Raw genomic sequence first — 23,702 nt, 5'->3', positions numbered from 1 at the left:
ACAGAATCTCATTTTTGTGGACATCTCTTTCTCACTCAGTGCTTTCAATGACCATCAGTTATCATTTTTATAGAACCACAGATGTAAAAGGGACAGGAATAAAGCTGAAGCCACACTGTGCCTATGACAAACCCTGGAAATTGATTTTTTTTGAAGAAACCTCAGATAACAACTTGTTTACTTGTCATTTGTCTCTAGCTCCTAAAATTGAAAAGCAGAATGTGAAAATGCAACCCTTTCTTGGCAAGATAATATGGTTGGATTTCTAATTAATTACTCCAAATGCTGAAGAAGTCTTCACTAAAATCGTCTTTTTCATGACTTTTTATCAACATACCTTGACTTTTTAACATTCAGAACATTCCCTATTATTTCTGCATCAGTAACAATACATGCCATGTCAATCTTCTCAGCAGATTCAATATTCTCTTCTATCTCCTTTTCATTAAGTTTACCGACTGGATATGAAGAGCACTGTTTTTTTTTTTTTTTTTAACACTGCAAGGAGGTAAAATCTCTCTGCAGCAAAGCCCAGAGCACAATTATATCAAACTATCCTTAAAGGAATGATTATCTGAGTAATTCTAAGAACAAACAACATTTTAAAAATTGTACTATTTTTCAATCATATGGTTAAAAGCAATATAAAGACCAGTGGTTCTCAGAAAGGGGTTAGAGGACCAAGGGGATTTTGTTTCTCCCCTCCCCATGTCTGGCAATGTTTGGGGCCATTTTTCATTGTCACAAGGGGGGGACATGCTACCTTCATCTAGTGGGATGCTGCTAAACATCTCACCGACACACAGGAAAGTTCTCCATGGCAAAGATGTATTCAGGCAAAAATGTCAAGAGTGCCAAGATTGAGAAACTTTGATAGAGAGGGATTAACCTAGTCACGAGAATTTTTCTAAAGCAATTTCATGTTCTAAATTACTTCCCAGTCTGAGTGTTGACTACATGAGGCTAATGTTGGCTGTAAGAAACACAGTAGGGTTATTAATTACCACTAATTTTTCCAAGACGACCTAACAATAACATACCTCTGTTTCCTCCAGCCCCACAATTTGAACAATCAAGTGTTTATAGTAGATAAGTAGATAATGGCTTTGAAGTTTATAAGACAATTGTGCAGGAAAGCTTTTGTTCTCTGTAAATTCATGTACAAATAATAATTTCATAGTTCTACAAAAACAATGACTTATTTGGATTCACTTTTACATGAATCAAGCAAACTCTGCCTAAATAGTCTCACGTCATCAATGCCATAAATTTATTCATGAAAGAGAGTATGTTCATCAATTTTCTGTTCAGAAATCAAATCTTTTAGGAAAAAGATGTCTGTATATTGCTATTGGGCCACTCCAGCCCATCCCACTGCCACTGGACACACCTTATTTTCTTAACAATGACCAACCACAGAGCACAAAAGCAATCTTTCACAAAGTGTACGCGAATCATTTTAACTGTGCCTGCTCAAAGAGAACAATTACTTTTTCAAAGAGCATTAGGGTAGGGACTGAAGCACTATCTGATCATTTTACCAAAAGCACTGCAAAGGTGGTCAAATTGAACATATACAAACTATGGTATTTCTTTGCATTGCTATTTGAAGACAAAAGAAATAAAGTCTAAGCACTTGTCATGCTAACAGGGTGATTCTAACATTGTAATTTGCCTAAAAAATTTCCATAATTTAAAATCACCAAGGGAAACATGTGTACATGATATGAGTACACTATTCATAAAGATATAAGCAGAAATGGCTAACAGAGAAAAAATGTTTAGCCTTATGAGTATCCCAGAATATGCAAATTAAAGCAAAGTTTCCATCTTTAAACTGTAAACTTAAAGAGTTGAGATATACTTTACAAATTGCTAGTGCAAACATATATTAAGCCCCTGCTGTCTACGTGGTACTGTTCACCCAAATGGATCTTTTTAAGTTTTAAAAATCATCGAACAGACACATTTTTTTTTCTGTTTATAGTGAACCAGGACAATGAAGGATTCTGTATTACACATTTGACTTGGTAGACAGGCTGCAGCAAGAGTGGTCTGTCAACCTGGTTGAAGTATGTTTTCTATAGTGAATAGTTCTGTAGAGGTTAATAGTTTGGTACATGTTCTATAAAGAACCCATACTCTCGGAATTCACCATAGCAATTAGGTTTGTTGGTATGTAATGGAGAAAGGAAAGAATATCTCACAATTACATCATTTGGCTCCAAAGCCTCAGTCTTCCAACAAAGAAAGAAGAAAGAAAAAGAAAGAAAAGAAAGAAAGAAAGAAAGAAAGAAAGAAAGAAAGAAAGAAAGAAAAGAAAAAAGAAAAGAAAAGAAAAGAAAAGAAAAGAAAAGAAAAGAAAGGAAAGAAAGAAAGAGAAAGAAAGAAAGAAAGAAAGAAAAGAAGAAAAAAAAGAAAAAAAATAACACCCAATCCACTGAAATGAGTACTTTTGTGTTTTAAAAATGAGGTCTCAGCTTGATGAATGATGAAATGCCCATCTCAGTCTCTTTCTATCACTGCAAGCACCAGATCATGTTATACAGAAAGCCAGATGAGGTCAGATTCCATCATCGAGGAAAAGGGGACATTTTAGTGCTTTTTGAAATTGCTAGCATGAAAACACATGAAACACTCAACTGCTTTTGGCGGAGATGTTCTATGCACCAACCCATGCACCGGCATATTCACTTCCTGCTCCCATCAAATGAAGAACAGCACTTTAAGAGAGCTATGTATGAAAGATACTAGAGGAATGTGTGACTTACAGGGAAAAGGTGCTGCCCAAGAGTCTCAGACTAGTCATCAAACTGTTTTCTGTACTTTCCTATATTTTTTACTTTTGGGGCGGGGGGTGAATCCGAGAAAGCTACAAAGGTACAAGTATATGAATAACACCTTTAACTTTTCTCTATTTAGTTTTCAATTAGCGTCATAGTATACTTCTTTTTGCTTGCTACCATTATATTATAAAGTGGTTAAACCTATCAGTGTATTTTTTTAAGATTTCATTTTTTTAAGTAATCTCCGTACCCAATGTGGGGCTTGAACTCACAATCCCAAGACCAAGAGTCACATGCTCCACCAGCAGAGTCAGCCAGGTGCCCCAACAATGTTGTATTAACAATTTTAATAACATAATTCCACTGTGACAAAAGAGTAGGAGTTTCTAAGTTAGTGTTAGAAGCATTATACAAATATAATTTCTTAGAGTAATAATATTATTGTAACTGAAAGTCAGCACCTGTGGGTTAGTATGCAAGGACAGCAACAACAAGACAAAAGAACAAAAATGAAAGCCATGAATGATATATAACAAGATAACAAATCGGGTTGGTTAATCAAGGCATTGACTCATGCTTTCCACCACCCATCCCCCAGAAAAATAAAATACATAGTTGTCACACTCACAATTTAAAAAGAAAATCAAGAAAAAGGTTTTCTTCAAAGAAGTACTCCCCCTCCATTTGTTTTTCTGCTCTGAAACAGAGAAGTGTCTGCTAGCTGAGGCATTTGCTAAATGAAACATTTCTTGTGATAAAGTTGCATGGCAGGTGGAAGAGAAATTTAGCCACCTGTTCTCATACTCATTTGAATTTGAGTGCTAAATCTGTCAAGGTATTTCCTTCCACCCTTGAGAAATAAATTAAAAACTTAAGATGGTAGGAGTTATTCCCCATAGATTTTTCTATAGATTCAGAGTATGCATACTGCATTGAATTCTAAAGATCTTAATAACCTTCCTACCTCACAAAAGTTAGAATCTTAACTATCCTCCTTCACCCTCCCCAAACAAAAACTAAATGATACACAAAACACACACACACACACACACACATTCTCTCTCACTCAACTTCCATTACAAAAAAAAAAAACAAACAAGAAATTGTTTTTTAAAAATCAGAAAGAAAAATCCAACTTATAAAGTAATGAAATACGTATAAAATAAGCCTGGTATTTTCATTTAAAGAAAGAAAAAAACATAAAAACTTCAAATATTTTAAAGACCTGTCCCAACTAAAATGTCATTTACAGAATCATTACATAAAGAAATTACAAATATAATAGTGACTTTTCTTAATATGGCATAAATTAACTGCTGTTTAAGAAACAATAGAAAATATAGCTCTTACTGAGGTACTTGCCCAAAAGAAATCAAGAAAGATAATGCTTTGGTTAGTTATTTGTATTTTTTAATGACTCAAATATAAATGCCTTATTATCAACTTGCAATGAATTCGCTAATGGAAATCTCTAGCATATAGGATATAAAATAGAGGCTAAGCTTTCCAAGGCTTTCTTTTGTGCTGCAAAAATACCAGAATCCACAAACGAGAAAAATTCTAGGTTCAAGGTGATCGGGTCAGACTGCAAAATGATTTACTAAAGTAATAAAGCTTCTCTATATGCACATTTCTGTCATATTGAAAATAAAATCACATTAATAAGTAGCTGGTGTCAGTTTTAACATAGGAATAAGATAGTTTAGCCAGCACCTGCTGTGTAAGAGGCACTGTGCCAGACATATTCTCTAAGCTACTTAATCCTCATAGCAATCCCATTTTAAAGATACAAAACTGAAGCTCAGAGAGTTTAAGGCTTCACAATGAGTCTGGCAACTATGATTTGAACTGGAGTCTGATTCCAGAGCCCACAATGCTCCCTCTGACACCAAGCCTGGAAAAAAAACAAAAACAAAAATGAAAACAAAACAAAACAAAAAACACAAAAAATAGGCCCTAAGCAGTTGTCATTTCAATGCTTAATTTATAAATACAAGGAAGATCTTAGAAAGACACGTTCTGTTAAAGGAAAGTAATTTTTTGGTTGGATTAATTTAGGCTAAAATTACCCTTTTACCACTTCCATAAAAACAATACCAATGCTAAAAAGTCTCTCATGCCATTCTCCCAACGCTTGCTTACAGGGTAAAGAGGCAGCCTATCTTAGGATATAACTTAGGTCAAATTTAGGGAGAACTTCACATTACCAATATCAACATTTAAAGGAACAGATTCTGAATTCCAAAGCCACCCATCACTATCACAGAAATAGCTCTACAGCACAGATGAGGGAATTGGGCTAAACAAATGGAATGACAAATGATACTCCATTAGATAAGTATGACAGGATGAAAGTTAATTATCCAATGCATAAAGCATTTGCACCAAATCTCTGAATCCTGTCCCTGAAAAACTTTAAATTTAATGTTTGTTCCCTCTATCTACCATATTTCAATAGTTTAGTCTTTCTTCATCTTTTAAAATTTATATATGCCAATGAAACTATATCAAGTTTCCTTGATACTGAAACTCTCCTGTTTAGAAGCTTGGTTCATATACTATTTCTCATTCTTCACATTTCTTAATATTATGATAAAAGATATGGATGGATACAGACATATACACCTGAATTAGAGAGAAAAGAGTAAGCAAAAGAACGAATTCCTAAATGCTGATTCCATACTTACTATATATAAAATAACTAAGTCAAAGCTCCCTTGCCCTAAGAAGTCATATAAGGTAAGAGAGTCCACAAGAGATAGTTGTATAGGGAGATAGCAATATGTAGATGTGAGTTGGGGAAAACAGCATGTGCTCCTATCACTGTCAATAACCCCCTTCCCAGGACATAGAGAAAATAATAGTTATGATCCTCTGGCCCCACGTAAGCCCTCTAGAAAAATGATCCACCCTACAGTCAGTACCAGTTCTGCCATTGAGAAGTCTAGCTGTATGTACCTAAGGCAGAAAGCATGCCTTCTTCTTCACTCCCCAGAAGAAGAAACTAGAATGGGAGCTCTAATACCCTGGTCAATTTTCTTTAAAGGAGCTTTTTGCTTTTTCTCCCAGTAGATTTGCTAACCAAAGTTAACCATTTTATTTCTATTATCTGTAGCCCACCAACTTTGGAATTTGACTATTGAGCTATGGTGCATTTCAATGGAAGAGCGTGTTATTAATGAATTGGGCTTACACTTGCCTAAAATGTCAGTTTATTAAGTATTCAAACATCCAAGTTATCCAATTTTTGAGTTTATTATAAAGGCAGATTCCACAAACTCAAAACCAATTAGAAATCACTGAGACAAGTCTCTTTGGGAACAGAAGAATCATTAATCAAGTGGTAAAAATCCTATCCATTTCTGTCTTCTCTGAATTTCCTAGTTATATTCAACTTCATAAAGTCAATAATTCATGACTAGATCTTAAGAGAATGTTTATTTCTCTTTCAAAAGGAAACATGACAAAAAACCCAAAGAGTAAGACTTTTAAACTTACAAAGTAATAATCAATTGCACTTGGGTTTTAAGAATTATAATTGGCAGCTCTGAGTCCCACTGCCTCTATGTCTTCAAAGCTTGTAATAAATGTAACAAATCTCAACCTTGATTTTGCAAGGACCTAGAGGCATCTCTAATTATTTCAATGAATACGGTAAAAATTTCAGTATCAATCATGTTTTACTATAGCATGTTTAATGTGATATAATCAAATCAATGTTTTAATATGGCAGCCTAAATTTAGGCAAAGGAATTTTAGTGTCATTTAGGCAGTTTTCAGAGCAAGTTAATACAAAAAAAAGTATCAAAGGATAGACTCTCAACCCAACGAATCTGGGAATCACACTTAGGATTGTTCTTTCAAGCTCATCTCAGATATGGAGCCAATGGAAACAAAGAGCCAAATTCACATAATATTTCACATTAAAATTATTTTCTATTTTGTATGCATCTGTGTCACCATTAAGATTTCTTTCTTTCTTTTTTTTTTAAGAGAGCGTGGGGAGGGAGGACAGAGAGGGAGAGAGAAAATCTTAAGCAGGATCAATGTCCAGCTTGCAAGCCCAACTTGGGGTTTAATCTTACAACTTCAAGATCATGACCTGAACCAAAATCAAGAGTTGGACACCCAACTGACTGAGCCACCCAGGTGCCACAAGGTGGTTTATTTTCATAAAATGTTGTTAGAAGACTTTAAGTTATCCCTCTTATACTATGCTGACATAACCATTGCCTACCTTAATTTCTCAAGTTGTTAGGAGATGCAAAATATCTTTGTCATTTATAGCCCACCCACCTATCTATACATTCAAGTATTTTAAGAGTAGAAATGAAGTTTTGGGGGCCAAGATGTTTATTTTTAGGAAAATTAGGACTTTGGGTTTAAATAGAGTACGTGTCATGGGTGGGACTCCAAAGGGGTAGAGGCAGATCATATTTAAATAGCATGACACGGGATCCCTGGGTGGCGCAGCGGTTTGGCGCCTGCCTTTGGCTCGGGGCGCGATCCTGGAGGCCTGGGATCGAATCCCACGTCGGGCTCCCTGCATGGAGCCTGCTTCTCCCTCTGCCTGTGTATCTGCCTCTCTGTCTCTCTCTGTGTAACTATCATGAATAAATAAATAAAATCTTTAAAAAAAAATAAAAAAATAAATAGCATGACACAGTATATGTCAAACATTCACATTTCCCAGTCCGCTAAGTGGGAATTTTATTATTCTTTAAAGACTTATTTATTTGAGAGAGAGAGAGAGAGAGAGATTGTATGTGCATGAGTATGGGGAGGGTCAGAAGGAGAGGGAGAGCGAGACTCTTAAGCAGATTCCATGCTGAGTTCAGAGCCTGATGTGGGGCTCAATCTCATGACCCTGAGATCATGACTTGAGCTGAAATCAAGAGTCAGATGCTTAACTGACGAGCCACCCAGGTACCACTAAGTGGGAGCTTTAAATAGAAGATAATTGGAGCATTTTCAGACTCTGTGTGTGTGTGTGTGTGTGTGTGTGTGTGTGTGTTTTGCAGAAGCTAGCTATGAATAGTGAAGGAGTAATAAAGTACTGCCTTGATTTGTTTGAGATAAATAGGAAAGAGGGATATTAAGCAAGAAGAGAGAAGCTTCCTTTCCTTCCTTCCTACAGTCTTTTAACTCAGTGTTTCGCATCCCAATTTAAAATTTCTGACTCTAGGAGTATAGGTAAGAAGGAGACAGGGAGAGTCACCAAGTAGGTAAGGACAGCAAAGAGTCAAAGTGCTAAAAGTCTGCCCAGTTAGTTGGAAAATGCTACTCTAAATGCTATTTCCCTCACTCACTCCATCTACACCAGCTCTTTCTTGAAGCAGTAAGTCATTTTAAATCTCCAAAATTTAATCTTTTCATAGATCCCACTTTAATGAAAGAACTGGTTTATTTAAATGTACTCTCACTGGAAACAAGTTTGACTACATAGTTCTTAAAGATTTTATTTACTTTCTTTTATTAAAGGTTTTATTTTTAAGCCATCTCTTTACCTAACATGGGGTTCAAGTTCACAACCCCAAGATTGAGTCACACGCTCCACAGACTATGCCAACCAGGCGCCCCAGACTACGTTCTTAATGATAATTTTGGGAAGCTTGGTCAGAAAGTTCAGGAATCAAAGAAAGTTCAGGAATCAAAGAGTCATGCATTCAAGAGTGCCATAGATAGGATAGTTTGGATTCTAGAAGAAAATCGTTATCATCAAAATATTTCAGTCATCTTTGACTCCTGCTTCTTCCCAATCTCCTATGTCCAGTCAACTGCTAAAGTACTACTGAATATCTCTCCAGTATGCTCCTATCCTTCACTTCTTTCCACTGTCACTGCCCCTACACCACACTTCTGGCATCTATTGCTTCTTACTTGGATTTGGTTATTAATATAAATTATGTATTTGTCACAGCATAGCTACTTCACATACTGTGACTGTATTTATAACTCTGAAAGTCACTTCCTTGCTCAAAAGTATTCAATGACTCCTCACTGCTTCCTGAACAAAAGCCAAATCCCACACTTGGGCTCAAGGCTTCTTTGATTAACCCTTCTTAACCTAATATACATTCCAGCAAATAATTCAAAATAAATATATATTTAATAATTAGAATATAAAAACCCAAATCCATTCGCAAACTATCAATTGTTTTAGAGTATGTTGTTTTCATGCACAGTAACAGGTATGCCTTATTTCTATTGTTAACCAATAGAACCATTTATTTTAAACATTTTTATTTTTTTAAGATTCTATCTATCTATCATCTATCTATCTATCTATCTATCTATCTATCTATCTATCTATCATCTATCTATCTATTGTGGGGAGAAGGTACAGAAGGAGAAAGGTCACCCACTCAGGTGACCCTTTGTTTACTTTTTAAGTTTTCATTCCAGTGTAGTTAATATACACTGTTATATTAGTTTCAGGTGTACCATATAGCAATTCAACAGTTCCATAGATTACCCAGTACTTATCAAGTATACTCTTAATCCCCTCACCTATTTCCCCTCACCCCCTTGCCCACCTCCCCTCTGGTAACCATCAGTTTGTTCTCTATATTTAAGAGTCTGTTTCTTGGTTTGCCTCTCTCTTTCTCTTTTTCCTTTGTTCTTGTTATTTAAACTCCACGTATGAGTGAAATCATATGGTATTTGTCTTTCTCTGACTGATTTATTTCACTTAGCATTATACTCTCTAAATCCACTCATGTTGTTCCAAATGGCAAGATATCATTCTTTTTATGAGTAATATTCCTGTGTGTGTGTGTGTGTGTATGTACACCGCATTGTTTTTATCCATTTATCTATCAATGGACCTTAGGCTGCTTCCATAATTTGGGTATTGTAAGTAATGCTGCAGTAAACATAGGGGTGCAAGCATACCTTCGAATTAGTGCTTTCATATTCTTTGGGTAAATACCCAGTAGTGTGATTACTGGATGGTATAGCAGTTCTATTTAATTTTTGGAGGAATCTCCATATTGTCTTCCACAGTGGCTGCACCATTTTCCATTCCCAGCAACAGCACACAATGGTTCCTTTTTCTCCACATCCTCACCAACACTTGTTTTTTCTTGTGCTTTTGATTTAGAACTTGTGACAGGCATGAGGTGATAGCTTATTGTGGTCTTCAGTTGCATTTCCCCAGTAAGTGATGTTAAGCATCTCTTCATATATCTGTTGGCCATCTGGATGCCTTCTTTAGATAAAATGTCTACTCATGACTTCTGCTCATTTTTAAGTTGGATTATTTGGGTATTTTTGTTGTTGAGTTGTGTAAGTTCTTTATATATTTTGGATACTAACCCTTTATCAGATACGACATTTGCAAATATCTTCTCTATTTACAAACGTCTTTTAGTTTTATTGGTTGTTTCCTTATTATTGGTTGTTTCTTTTGCTGTGTAAAACCTTTCATTTTCACGAAGTCCCAGACATGAATTTAAGATTAGCATTCAAAGAATCATCCATATTTACTTCTTAATTGTTTTATATTTAAAAGGGCTTCAGCCTAATTGTAAAGTTTTAGCAAATATTAGATTTAAATTAAGTAAATTTTCCTTTTATCAAAATTGTTTAAAATATTCTAGATATGTCTCCTGAGGCAAGGGAAACACAAGCAAAAATAGACTACTATTATTCTACACATCTAGAATATTTTAAACAATTTTGATAAAAGGAAAATTTACTTAATTTAAATCTAATATTTGCTAAAACTTTACAATTAGGCTGAAGCCCTTTTAAATATAAAAATGGATGATTCTTTGAATGCTAATCTTAAATTCATGTCTCCTAAACCCTAGTCAGAGTTCCTTTTTTTCCTAGCCTGTCATTCCTTTTTTCAAATTACACACACAAAACATGTTATCATTTAAGTGTGAGCATACTAGCTTTAAAACATAAATTTGTCTAAAACAGTTTTTCCCATTATGGTAAAGGGTATGTGAACATAGTCAAATAACTCTTAAGTTTAAGAGTAGCTGCAGTCTTGGAACAGATTATAATCTTATTTCCTTTATCAAATTACTATTTGATGAACCATGACTAAAGTATTCTGGTCATTGGTAAATTGCTTCTACTAAAATTACTTTCAGTCTGTGCTAGCATCATGGTATTTATCAGCAAGCAAGAAATAGAATCAGAATTTTGGATTAGTTTTTTTCATAGGAAAGATAGGCATAACTTACTCTCTAATGAGACTGTGATATGTTAGATTACTGTGTATATCAAATGAAGAAATTCAACACTCTTAAGTGAAATGATCTGCACAAGGCTACAGACCTAAAAACTACTCTCTCTAAATTCATTTATCTAACTCAGCATTTATGGAGCATCTGCTATGTGCCAGACACTGCACTAGAAGATAGGTAAATAGTAAGCAGGACACTTGCTTGTAAAGAAATCACAGTAAAAGAAATAATTACTATCCAAATAATTAAATGATATAAAAATAATAAATTCTCACCATTATCTACTAACGAATACCATGTTGCATAATTCATATAAACCATGGTAACAAACCTAATTGCAAACTTTGCTCCCTAGTACAGAAGTGTATCCGTTCGTTTATAGCATATAAGGACCAAATAAACAACAGAAATAACATTAACTTTCCTTACTATTATTTCATTTTAAAAGATTGTTGGTCCCAGATCACACCACGTCATTTGAAAAAGAGGGAGTTTTTAATTGCATCTGTCTATATAGTGCAGCAATATGTCTATGAAGAATATTCTGGTGATCCACGTCTCCAGTCTACTTAAGATCAAAATGTTGGTTCTAATTCCATGGGTTTCTGTTTAGCCGTGAATCATTCAGACATGATTATACACATACAACCTTTGTAGGAAACTGCTCATAATGAATGAAAATTGCTTCAGTTTGGTGATGCTAAGGGGCTGGATAGCCTATTCACAACCTAGATCATCCATACACTCTTCAAAATTGTTTCAAATATTTTGTGAGTCCATTCAAAGTAAAGCTAGGTCAAACTAAGTGAGTTAATAAGGAATTAAGTGAGTTAATTGCAGACAACAGAAAAGCTCCAATGTAATCCTATCTATAAAGACAAATCTAGTTGAGGCTTTTGTATTAGTCTTAAACATTAATTTTTAATACAATTGATGGATTAGGATAAAATAATAAAAAGGAAATATAAATTAAGAATAGATTGACTCATCAAATGCAAACATGCATGAAGGAAAAGTGATCCAACATAAATATCACATTCTCTTTCAAGGTTATAAAGGTATGACTAAGAGTAATTTGTAAGGTTCCTTCCAGCTCTTGGACTCAAAGAATTCTCCCTCGATATAATTATGCTTTTTTTTTTTTTAAAGTAAGCTCTGCACACAATGTAGGAATTGAACTCAGGACCCCAAGATCAAGACTCATATGTTCTACTGACAGAGCCAGCCAGGTACCCCAATAAGTATGTTCTTTTTAAGATGGCATGGTCTTATCCCACTGAGCAGTGAAAAGCACTATGTTTTTGAAACCAAGGAAACAAAGTGAACATACAAGATGTTATAGGGCAAGTTGTAAATGAAAAGAAAAGGTAATTTAGAATTTCTTGAAACACTTGCAGGGAGAGACTTTAATGTGGGAAGGGAAAGGGGGAGAGAGGAGGGACAAGGAGATGGGATAAGCACTAATGTATTTCAGCTGCCCACGAATACCCAATGGAGCTTGACCTATAACCTATCATTCTCATGATGTTTCCTTCCCCAAATGTTAGTGCTGTAAAATATAGTATCCAAGCCTTTTATTTATTTTTTATTTAATAATAAATTTATTTTTATTGGTGTTCAATTTGCCAACATACAGAATAACACCCAGTGCTCATCCCGTCAAGTGTCCCCCTCAGTGCCCATCACCCATTCACCCCTACCCCCCACCCTCCTCCCCTTCCACCACCCCTAGTTCGTTTCTCAGAGTTAGGAGTCTTCATGTTCTGTCTCCCTTTCTGATATTTCCTACCCATTTCTTCTCCCTTCCCTTCTATTCCCTTTCACTATTATTTATATTTCCCAAATGAATGAGACCATATAATGTTTGACCTTCTCCGATTGACTTATTTCACTCAGCATAATACCCTCCAGTTCCATCCACGTTGAAGCAAATGGTGGGTATTTGTCGTTTCTAATGGCTGAGTAATATTCCATTGTATACATAAACCACATCTTCTTTATCCATTCATCTTTTGATGGACACCAAAAGCAAAAATGAACTATTGGGACTTCATCAAGATAAGAAGCTTTTGCACAGCAAAGGATACAGTCAACAAAACTCAAAGACAACCTACAGAATGGGAGAAGATATTTGCAAATGACATATCAGATAAAGGGCTAGTTTCCAAGATCTATAAAGAATTTATTAAACTCAACACCAAAGAAACAAACAACCCAATCATGAAATGGGCAAAAGACATGAACAGAAATCTCACAGAGGAAGACATAGACATGGCCAACATGCACATGAGAAAATGGTCTGCATCACTTGCCATCAGGGAAATACAAATCAAAACCACAATGAGATACCACCTCACACCAGTGAGAATGGGGAAAATTAACAAGGCAGGAAACAACAAATGTTGGAGAGGATGTGGAGAAAAGGGAACCCTCTTACACTGTTGGTGGGAATGTGAACTGGTGCAGCCACTCTGGAAAACTGTGTGGAGGTTCCTCAAACAGTTAAAAATAGACCTGCCCTACGACCCAGCAATTGCACTGTTGGGGATTTACCCCAAAGATACAAATGCAATGAAACGCCGGGACACCTGCACCCCGATGTTTATAGCAGCAATGTCCACAATAGCCAAACTGTGGAAGGAGCCTCGGTGTCTATCCAAGCCTTTTAAATAAAAAATTCAATCAAGCCCCTATACCTTCCATAATAGAGAGCAGACAGTGTTCAGAGAGTTAAATAACTGGTGCTGAGTCCAGAACATTCCCACACTCACCTCCAAGTTCAGAAAGGGGACTTTTCCAGCCCTACTGACATGCTGAAGAATCCAGTTTAATGCTCAAAAACTGATTGTCCTCATTTGTTGTTTTACTGTTCCTATTTCACGCAATAGATGTTAACGAAGTAACATGCAAGTTTCACTGTTTTCCTCTATAGCAAGTACTGAATGGCATAAGCATGGCAACAATCACATAATTGTATGCCATCACCAGTTATTTTTTTTAAAAGCAGGCTCCACGCTGGGCATGCAGCTTGAATGCAGGGCTTGAACTCTGGACCCCAAGATTGAGACCTGAGCTGAGATCAAGTTGGATATTTAACCAACTGAGCCCTCCAGGCACCCCATGCCAGCTAATTTAAATACCTTTTGAAGATCTTTTAAAGATTCTCCATAACTTATGTTATCTGGATGACTTTCCAGGGACATGTGAGGACCTTGTAGTTGTTAAATATTACTTTCTTATAGCCTCCATGTTTTATCTAATTCTGAATAATGTTCCAAATAAAATGAAAATGTTTTGAGAAAGTGGGAAGGAGTGCAGAGTCCTTTGAAATGTTTTCTTCAATTCATCAATACAATAAAATACAGTCAGCATCAACCAACTTGTATAATGCACTCATTTTAGAAATTTTTTAAAAGATTTTATTTATATACTCATGAGAGACACAGAGAAAGACAGAGAGAGGCAGACACAGGCAGAGGGAGAAGCAGGATCCACGCAGGGAGCCTGACATGGTACTTGATCCAGGGTCTCCAGGATCACACTCTGAGCTGAAGGCAGTGCTAAACCACTGAGCCACCTGGGCTGCCCTCATTTTAGAAATTTTTAGATAGCTTTAATATCAATGGAGTAATTCTGACTGTTTCTGCTTGTTACATAAAACTTGATTAAGGAAATGAACTCCATGATTTTATTCAAAAGGTGGCACTGTGGCACCTGGGTGGCTCAGTCAGATAAGCGCCTGACTCTTGGTTTTGGTTCAGGTCGTGATGAGTGCCACATCTGGCTCCCAGCGCAGCAGAGTCTGCTTGAGATTTTCTTTCTCCCCCTCTGCTCCTCCTCCTCCTGTGCATGTTCTCTCTCTCTCAAATAAATTTTTTTTTAAAAAAACTGGCACTAATGCTTATTAGCTTTTAAAAGGAGACTTGGATCATGCAAATCATCTCAAAAAAGCCTGCATTTTAAGAAGTCAAATCAATAATTTTTTTAAGATTTATTTATTTGATAGAGCATGTGCACACACAAGCAGGGGGAATGGGAGTGGAAGAAGCAGACACCCTGCTGAGCAGAGAACCTGATGTGGGGCTCAATCCCAGGACCCAGAGGTTATAACCTGAGCAGAAGGCAGACACTTAACCAACTGAGCCACCCAAGCACCCCAAAAATAAAGTTTCAAATGATTAGCATCTTAGTTTTAAGCCACATCTGCATTTTATGTGTTTGTGTATACTTGCAAAATTGATGTACACAATATACTTGTGTTTATTTTACAGGGCTTGGAGCATAATACAAGTTCTAACAGTAGAACTTGTTTTTACGATACTTTCATCACAACTGCAGATTATAATGCCATGCCTGAAGAATTCTACTTCTTAGTAAGACTTCCAGGAAATCACCATTGCAGCAGAGTTTAAGAATTGCCTCGTTTTGTTTGAATTATTATAATTTTCAAGAGCAAAGCCACTGGTTCAGAGATTAATAAATTTGGCTTAGTGACAAAAATGTAAAATTTGTACAACCACTCCTGTATTATCCAGGTGGGTCCATTGTAATCACATGAGTTCTCAGAAGTGGAAGAGGAAGGCAGAAGAGTGGGTCAGAAAAAGATTCATGTGAAAAGGACTTTTGCCGTTGTCAGTGTTGCAGATGGAGAAAGGGAGCTGCAAACCAAGAAATGCAGGCTGCCTCTAGAAGCTGAGATCAACTCTCAGCTTACAGCCAGCAAGGAGATGGGAACCATGGTGATCCCACAACTGTGAAGAACTGAGTTTGCCAGTGACCCAAAGAGAGCAGGACATGGATTCTTTCCTAGAGCCCCAGATGCAAACATAGCTGAGCTAACACCTTGATTTTAGCCCAGTGATACCCATACCAGTCTTCTGAACTAAAAGACTGTAAGATAATAAATTAGTGATGTTTTAACCCAGTAATCTGTTATGGCAGCAAGAACACTAATACAGAGTTCTTTTTGAGTGCTTGCATACAATTAAGCGAGGGACAATTATGTGGGCAAGAAAATACTGAACATACTGACTGGGTAATACCCTAGGAAAGTACTGAAAAGAGCATAAGAGCTAGAGTACTGTCCATGGTGGCTAATTCCCATGGGGAAAAAACGTGGGTAGCCAACGAAGGTAGAACAGTGCTTCAAGACAAATGGGAAACTGGGAAGTGAATCCTGATACCATATCAGCAAGTAAAGATAATTGCCCCAGTATTTTCCTAAAACTTCACTGCTTGATGGTATGGCCAAGCAGAGCTGACTTCTTATACCACCACTCAGTTCAAAACAGCTTACCTCATCTGTCATACTTCTGTTCTCCTTATCCTAGTGAGATATTATCTAATTCATAGCTGGCATGAAAGTAGCAAAAGTTGACAAAAATCAAAATGGCATTAGAGAAGTTAAGAGCTTTGAAATCAAGCAGACCTGAGTTTGAATTCTCACTTCACCTCTTCCCTGAAGTGTACTATTGAGCAAGTTAATTAACCTCTCTGAACCACTGTGCCCTCAGGTGTAAAACAGAAGACTTTACTCTTATAGAGTGTTGGGGAGCAGCCTGCACAGTGCTTAGCATTCTTATAGTAGCACTCAACAAAGTGTATTCTATTTAGCTCAGATAAACCAAGACAGTTTTTAAAAATTGCAAACAAATACATCTTATATGAAGTCTATAATATTGGTTTTACAGGCTAGATTAGAGTTTTAGCTCCTGGAGTTCTGAAAGTTGTTTTTATTTACCTTTTTCTTAGGGAAAGATAAGTTATTGCTTTTCTCTATTGAACAAAGTACTCTCCAACAAGTTGGAGGTGCTTTTATCTTACCATACCATAAATGAGGCAATACTGGATAGAAACAACATATATCCTCATCATGGAAAGTCAAACCACTGAAAATATTTTACTATAATTGAAATTTGATTTTTCATTAAGATTACACCCTATAGAGCAGGATCAAATCATTGCTGCTTGAAAGGTAAAATATGTACACTTATGCATTAGAAAGCACCTATGCCCTGTCCAACTTACAGGGTGGTATTCCATTCCTCTTGTTTAAAGAGGTTACTATCAAGTTTAAACATAAATTGGGTCACTTTCTATCCTGTGTAATACGCACCTTAAAATCTGGTATCTATTTTTAGGACCCCTGGCTGGCTCAGTTGGTGGAGCATGCGACTCTTGATCTTGGCGTTGTGAGTTCGAGCCCCACGTTGGTTGGGTGTGAGATTACTTAAAAATAAAATCTCTTAAGAAAATTTAAAAAATAAAATCTGATATGCACTTTCAATTCATGTCTTCATATTTAGCCCAGACACATTTCTCTTCTATAGTGTTTTCATCCCCATTAAATCCACTAACAATACTGAAAGTACATTAACCAAAACAACCTGATTATCTTAAATCAGAATTTTTCATGCCAGTAAAATAAATTAAGCAATTTAATTGTTCGTGAATAAAGATCAGATGGAAAAATAGTTATTTTGAATGACTGCAAGAACTATATCCCTAATGCCCAGCAGAGTTATGCCTGGTACATAACAGAAAGTAATTCTGAATATTATAAAGTCAATATTCAAGGTGAGTGAAAAAGAGGGAGCACTTTCAAAAATGGATTACTCAGCAACTTCTTTATGTACCGATTCCCTAAGAATCTCACATTGACACCGCCTTTCTCAGTCTTGAGGAAATAAAACAAGACTACGTGGCTGCCATGTCAATTTAAAATACATCATGCACAGTGCTTATAATTCTTGACTCCTTAAACACAAGTTAAAGTCATTAACACAAAATCTTGCCTATTTCTTCTTTCTTTCCCCTCCCCCTCACTCAGCCCGACTCAGCTTCTCATCTAAATATTCTAACTTTCAAGCAGAATGTCTGGAATCCTTAGAATTCTTAGCACCTCCAGACTTCCCATGAGGGTATGAGATTTGTATTTCTGCTTCTTCCCTCTGGGGCAAGTGTTTTGAGGGGTACTTGGAAGTCACATTAAAGTAGGAAAAAACAATGAATCTAGGTAAATTCTTGACAAGTAAAATTCTTGAAAATTTCTGAAAGCAGCAGAAATACTAGCTTTCTGTCTTGCAAGTTTCTTTTCTGCAGTATTCTTCAGTAACATTAAATGGTTTCAAGAGATCTTTTAAAACACACACACAATTGGCTTTAAAGCCAAATTCTAACTTCACTTGCACACACCGGGTTTCCCAGACTAAAAATTCTGAAGTAGCTAAAAGAATAAACGCTGACTAGGAAGGGCAAGCCATCTAGTCATCAACCTCTAGAAAGTAAGTTTGTAAACTTGAATTTGCCATGGAACAGTGTGAATCCTGTGATTAAAAATTATATAATCCTGGGCTCTAAGACAAGCAGAATATCTATATTAAAGGAGAAAAGTGTTTTCCAGTCGTACCACATAGGGAGCATTGCATTCAGACATAGTATCTTGTATAAAGATTAAAATGGAAAAAAAAATGGGCCAGGTGAGGACAGCCAGCAGAGTGAAGGGTCTGGAAAAGATGTCATACAAGTGATGGTTAAAGGAAGAGATTTCCAGGCTTGCATGTAATACAGAAAATAGATATTTTTCTATATAGCTCCAAAAGGCTACATAAAGATCTGGAGATAAAAGATTTTGTTTAATGCAGGGAAGAGTTGTACACGAGTGAGAGGTGCAGCCATGGTAAGGTAGTGAGCTCTCTGTCACTGACAGGGATCAAGGAGAATGCGTATTACCATCTTTCAGAGGTGTTGCAGAAAGAATTCCTGCTTTAAAGGGGGTTTGGATTCTCTAAATGACCTCTAAGGTCACACTCATCTCTATGGTTTTCCATTAATGCGTGTTAAGCTAGCCCTTCTGTAAGCTCAGACAATAGAAATTCCCAAACATGAAACTGAAGTTACAGATTCACACTAAATTGTTCTTTAGCGCCGTTTATGTTATTTCTCCACGTAATTTCGTTAGAGTGAGCATTTAGTAAAAACAAATTAAGCAGACAGACATAAAAGTTTATGTATGTGGTAACTGTGTAAGTAGCTACATATATTCTTTTCTAATTTGACATTATCAATTTAATAAGTATTTTGTCAAATAAATGATTTCTAAAACCACGAGGTTTTGTTTTAATCACTAAATTAGAAAAAAAGACAATCTTAGGGTATAGAAAACATGTCAAATTTAGAAAATGCCTATTTTTATTTGTTCTCTTTTTTGAATCACCCATAAACAAGAGAGACTTATACACAATCTTTTCTGCACAACCTTTTCTCAGGAAATCTAGATACTGAACTTTAATGATACAATGACAGAAAACAACTGCTATAAAATACTGTGCTGTTGATTATTTACCACCAACTATTTTACATATTAAACAAAATAGCTGTAAACAGGAAGCTGACCTAATGCAAGTGCATTAGCTGAAGGGGCACAAATCTAATCCACTAATACTCATTCTATGCTCATTGTCTTTTAGCTTGAGAAAGGTAAAATTCTAAGGAAAACATTGCATCGCGTCTGTCTTGCTAGCAAATTCACTGTTACATTGCACTGTTTAATTCCTACCCATTGTCTTCCTCTTTATTGCCACACCATTATTATCAAAATTTACAGCTTGTGAAAAAAAAGATAAAAGGATTGCTAATGCTAATCCTGTTCTATTCCAGCATGCCCTTAGAAACTAACAATACATTAACCCTATAACATTAGCCTGAAGGAACCATTTGCTGTTTTAAAACAGTGAATATCAAAATACCAGAAAACCACTTAGATGTGGCTGCCCTTTCAGCTTTATTAATTTAGGCAAAATGACAGGTTAATTTATATGGTTCACACCTGTCAGGAGCAGAGTCTTTACTAATTCAGTTTACACTGACCAGGAGATCCTCCCTCAGGCTAAAGCTGAACTTCAACCTATTCCTGAACAGAGTGTAACACAAACACGTCACCCAGATTTCTATTGAGACGGTCCCTTAGAATTCCACAGGGATCGCATACCACCATGCAAGGGTTCAAAACAGATGCAGAAGGAACACAAGATCTACCCATTTGGTAGATTAAGTATTTGGTAATCAAGCTACCTGAAGGCCAAAGGATTGTTTTCCTAAATCTTTTGCCTTTAAAGTACTCCCACTATTCCTGAATCATATGATAACACAATTTGAAGAGCGCTTTATGCCACATAAGAAATGATTTTCCTTAATACCATCATAAACATTGTCCTTATCATCAATCACTCTTGAATATATGGAGAGTTTGCCCCTCTCACTCAAGCTTTAAACAAGCAGAAAGAAGGCAAACTTGGTGTTAAAATCCACAAGGGAAATACAGCCTTTGTGTTCAATGTTTGCAGGAAGTACAATGTTGTCTGTTGTACCTTTCCCGGGAGTAGAAGCACTGCCCTATCTCCAGCATCGACAGAGGAGTTCCAGCTAAGCAGTACCTACCCTGGGCTGGGAATGAGACCATAAAGAGTCTTTAGATTTTTTCCATACTTGCTCGATTATTACAGCACAGTTTTACTACAGCCAAAAAGATTGTTATTGAAATCTCAGTCTTTGAAAAACGACCCATATCTTCAAGGAAAACCACAGAGTGTGTTATTTGACAAATCACCATAAATAATGACAAAACACTACAAACCAATACTGACGCTACTCAAGCAAACGTACAAAAAGATGTTTCTGTTAACTGTCAAGAATTATATATTCCAGATAATATTTTACACGTTTAGACATAATTTTATGGATTAACTCTAAAATAATCATGATTGACCAAAAAATCAGAACTACTCCATTTCAAGGCAAAGACTTTCGACCCAAACACACAAATAAACCATTTAACCTGCGTTTGCCAGCCCAACAACTGTGAGAGCAAATATAATGTTACTGACCCAGTTTTCTAATTTAGTCTTTGTAATTTCTGAGAGCAAAAATTACGCTCAATTTAAGTATCATTTTGTGTGTGTAGAAGTGTTGTGGAATATAAAGAAGTACTGATGAGAATAACATGTTCCACATGATATTTTTTTATTTCTGGCCAAGTAAGACAATGAACTCCAACCTAAAACAGTAAAAAACTAAGCAATGTATTTAGAAACCTGATTTAAATTTGCCAACCTCATCTTTTCCTATATTTAGCATATTTTCTCTGTGTGCATTTACATAATATTTAAAACCCTGTATTAATTTATTTATAAAGAAAAATAAGTTAAGGCCAATTTAATAACAGGCTGTCACAATGCCAAACTGGTGTAACCTAATGCTAGCCCTTCAAATATAGTTTCCCATTCCACCTCTGTGTACCACCAACAATCAACATCAACATGCAAGATCTGTGGTATTTTCTAGCTTCTACCTTCTATGTCAATTCACTCATATCATCAGGTCAAAGAGAGGAGTACTTAAAAGGAAGAAAGCGATTCATTAGAGATGCTGTATTAAGCTGTATCTGAGCCTTTGGCTAGTATGAATTAATACAATATAATTTTTTTAACCATCTCTAAAAATTGACAAACCAGCTGCGGTAGGAGCTACAATTTGGCTCTTCTGTATAGTAAGATACAGTAGAAATACTAACTCATTAATAGCCATTATTAATTGTACCTTACGATTCTCTAAGTTTTGGGGTGTGTATGTTTTCTTTTGTTTTTAAATAAAGTTGCTTTTGATAAATCTTTGCTCGTTTCTCACCAGCTAAGATAAAGTCAACAGGCACATCTCATTTTCTCAAATTATTTGAAGGAGCTCCATTAACTTGTCACCTCCATTAACTTGTCACCTCCATTAATTTGTGCTTTTAACAAATTCAGCTTTTGAGAAACAAATATAGCTGATCCTTTTTTCTTATTTTTACAAACATAACTTACAATTTTAACTTTATAGGAAAAGTAAAATAAGCAAACAGATAAAAATCACCTGAAGCATCTCTAAGGAAGAACATAATAATCTGAAAATGACATGATGACAGAATTTCACTCTGAAATGTCCTCATTTTTCAACGCTTTCTAGGGAATCGCTTCCTTTGGATTGAGAGCACCAGCACACTTCCTCAGCAGCTGAAAGCCTTTTAAAGAACCAGATAAGACACCACTGTACATCTGAACCTCATATAAAACAAAAACTAATAAAATGGCAACTCACCAGGCTTTCTAAACACACAATTAACCTCAAGCAGGAACAATTTTCCACATCTTTCCTACTGAAAAATATTGTAAAGGAAAAACAGTTAAAACATGCTTTTACTTAAAAGCTTTTCTCGTACTAATATTTAAAAAATAAAAAAAGGTCCAGCTCTCCCTTATGCCTTCCTTCACCAAGAGAAACAAAAAGGATCACAGACAATATTTTTAAAGGATATTTTATTATATTTCTGGGTTTTGTTTCTAAGGCAACAGTTTGCGAATTTAAAAACTAAGATTTTCAAAAATTCTAGTAAGACTTCCCAATATATTTTAGTATATATTTACTTAAAATAAATTTCTAAAACAGGCATGGGCAGAACACGCTTTTCAACTCCATGTATGTATACAACTATTCATAGAACTATAATTTGCACAAATTTGAACTTACACTTCAGAACCTGAATTATAAAACTGGGAAAGATATTAACATTAAACTTACTAATATTCATTCACAACTTAAGTATAAAAGTCCTGGTTAAAAGACTCGTTTTCTGATCAACATGTTAACTCCAAATGTTTCAAATTCACCCAAAAATTAATAGAGAGCATTTCCCTATTTAACACCACACCAGCATCAATCACCAGCATGTTTTGTGCCACTACACAAAAGAAGTCATCTTCAATATTTCAGATAGACAAAAATTCAAAACAAAATCCAACCAGTGTAAAAAGATTAAAGCCTATCCTTAGGCATTTCCTTAGGTATACATTTTAGACTTTTACATTAGTAATCCAATTATCATTAAGCACATTAAATGAAAATAAGCTCCTAGGACAAGCAACCGAAGGTAAAATGTGTGCATGCCAATATATTTAATGATAAACCAGCTTGAGATTTTTATACTCTTGTGGGTTTGGGGATGTCGCTGTTTGGGATTTTTACCCCCTTCTGCCACAAGGTTGATTCATGAATGAAACCCCACTTCAATATCCTCTTTTCTCTCACTTACATGTATGCTGGAGAAAGTGGAGTTGACCTGGATGTTTTAAGCACAGGAACTGGGAATTTCCAGATAGCAGGAGAGCTCGTTTTCCATTTCAATGGCATGTTGTCACCACGGTACTACAATAACAGTAAGCAGCGTTTCCATAACAGACTACCAACTAGGACTTCCATTCCACACTGTACTGACACAGCAGCGGCTGCCGCGAAGAACAAGCAAGCGATCCTGCCAGTGCCCTTACACCGATGCCTCCAATCTGTAAAATAGGGCTGCAAGGTACCTCCTTAAATCCTCCTGTCCCCTAAAGCAATATGATGATTCTATCGTTCTAACTCAACAATAGTGCCACCTCGTTAGGAAAGCGTTGACTGCAGTATATTTTTTTTTAAGACTGCACTGTGCAGACCACACAATACAGCTTTATTTAATAAAAGCAGCTGGGGTTTTATTTTGTTGTTGTTGTTTTAAGCTTGCATTACCATTGTTCTACCTTAACGGGGATACTGCAGCACTGTACTATATTCTGCACCTATTAACCTGATTTCTGACCAATAGTAGCAGGAAAAAAAATAGATGGGTTTCATATGAAAATGAAAC

At 35.9% G+C, this 23,702-nt stretch overlaps 1 protein-coding gene across 17 annotated transcripts in view; it reads right to left on the bottom strand.

Annotated features, from left to right (window-relative positions):
- Positions 1-23,702, bottom strand: part of KLHL13 (kelch like family member 13) — a 210,756-nt gene that overhangs the window by 45,395 nt on the left and 141,659 nt on the right. The window contains exon 2 of one of the 17 annotated variants that reach the window (XM_072818192.1): positions 23,112-23,224. The exons of the other annotated variants lie outside the window; for them this stretch is intronic. Within the exon in view, the coding sequence (XP_072674293.1) occupies positions 23,112-23,209 (98 nt within the window). The 5' untranslated portion in view covers positions 23,210-23,224. The remainder of the gene's footprint in view (positions 1-23,111; positions 23,225-23,702) is intronic. 17 annotated transcript variants of the gene reach the window in all.

This window comes from Canis lupus, chromosome X (assembly GCF_048164855.1).
Source record: "Canis lupus baileyi chromosome X, mCanLup2.hap1, whole genome shotgun sequence".
Lineage (NCBI taxonomy): Eukaryota > Metazoa > Chordata > Mammalia > Carnivora > Canidae > Canis > Canis lupus.
The sequence above is the reverse complement of the archived record's forward strand: the minus strand, read 5'-3'. Positions and strand labels throughout refer to the sequence as shown.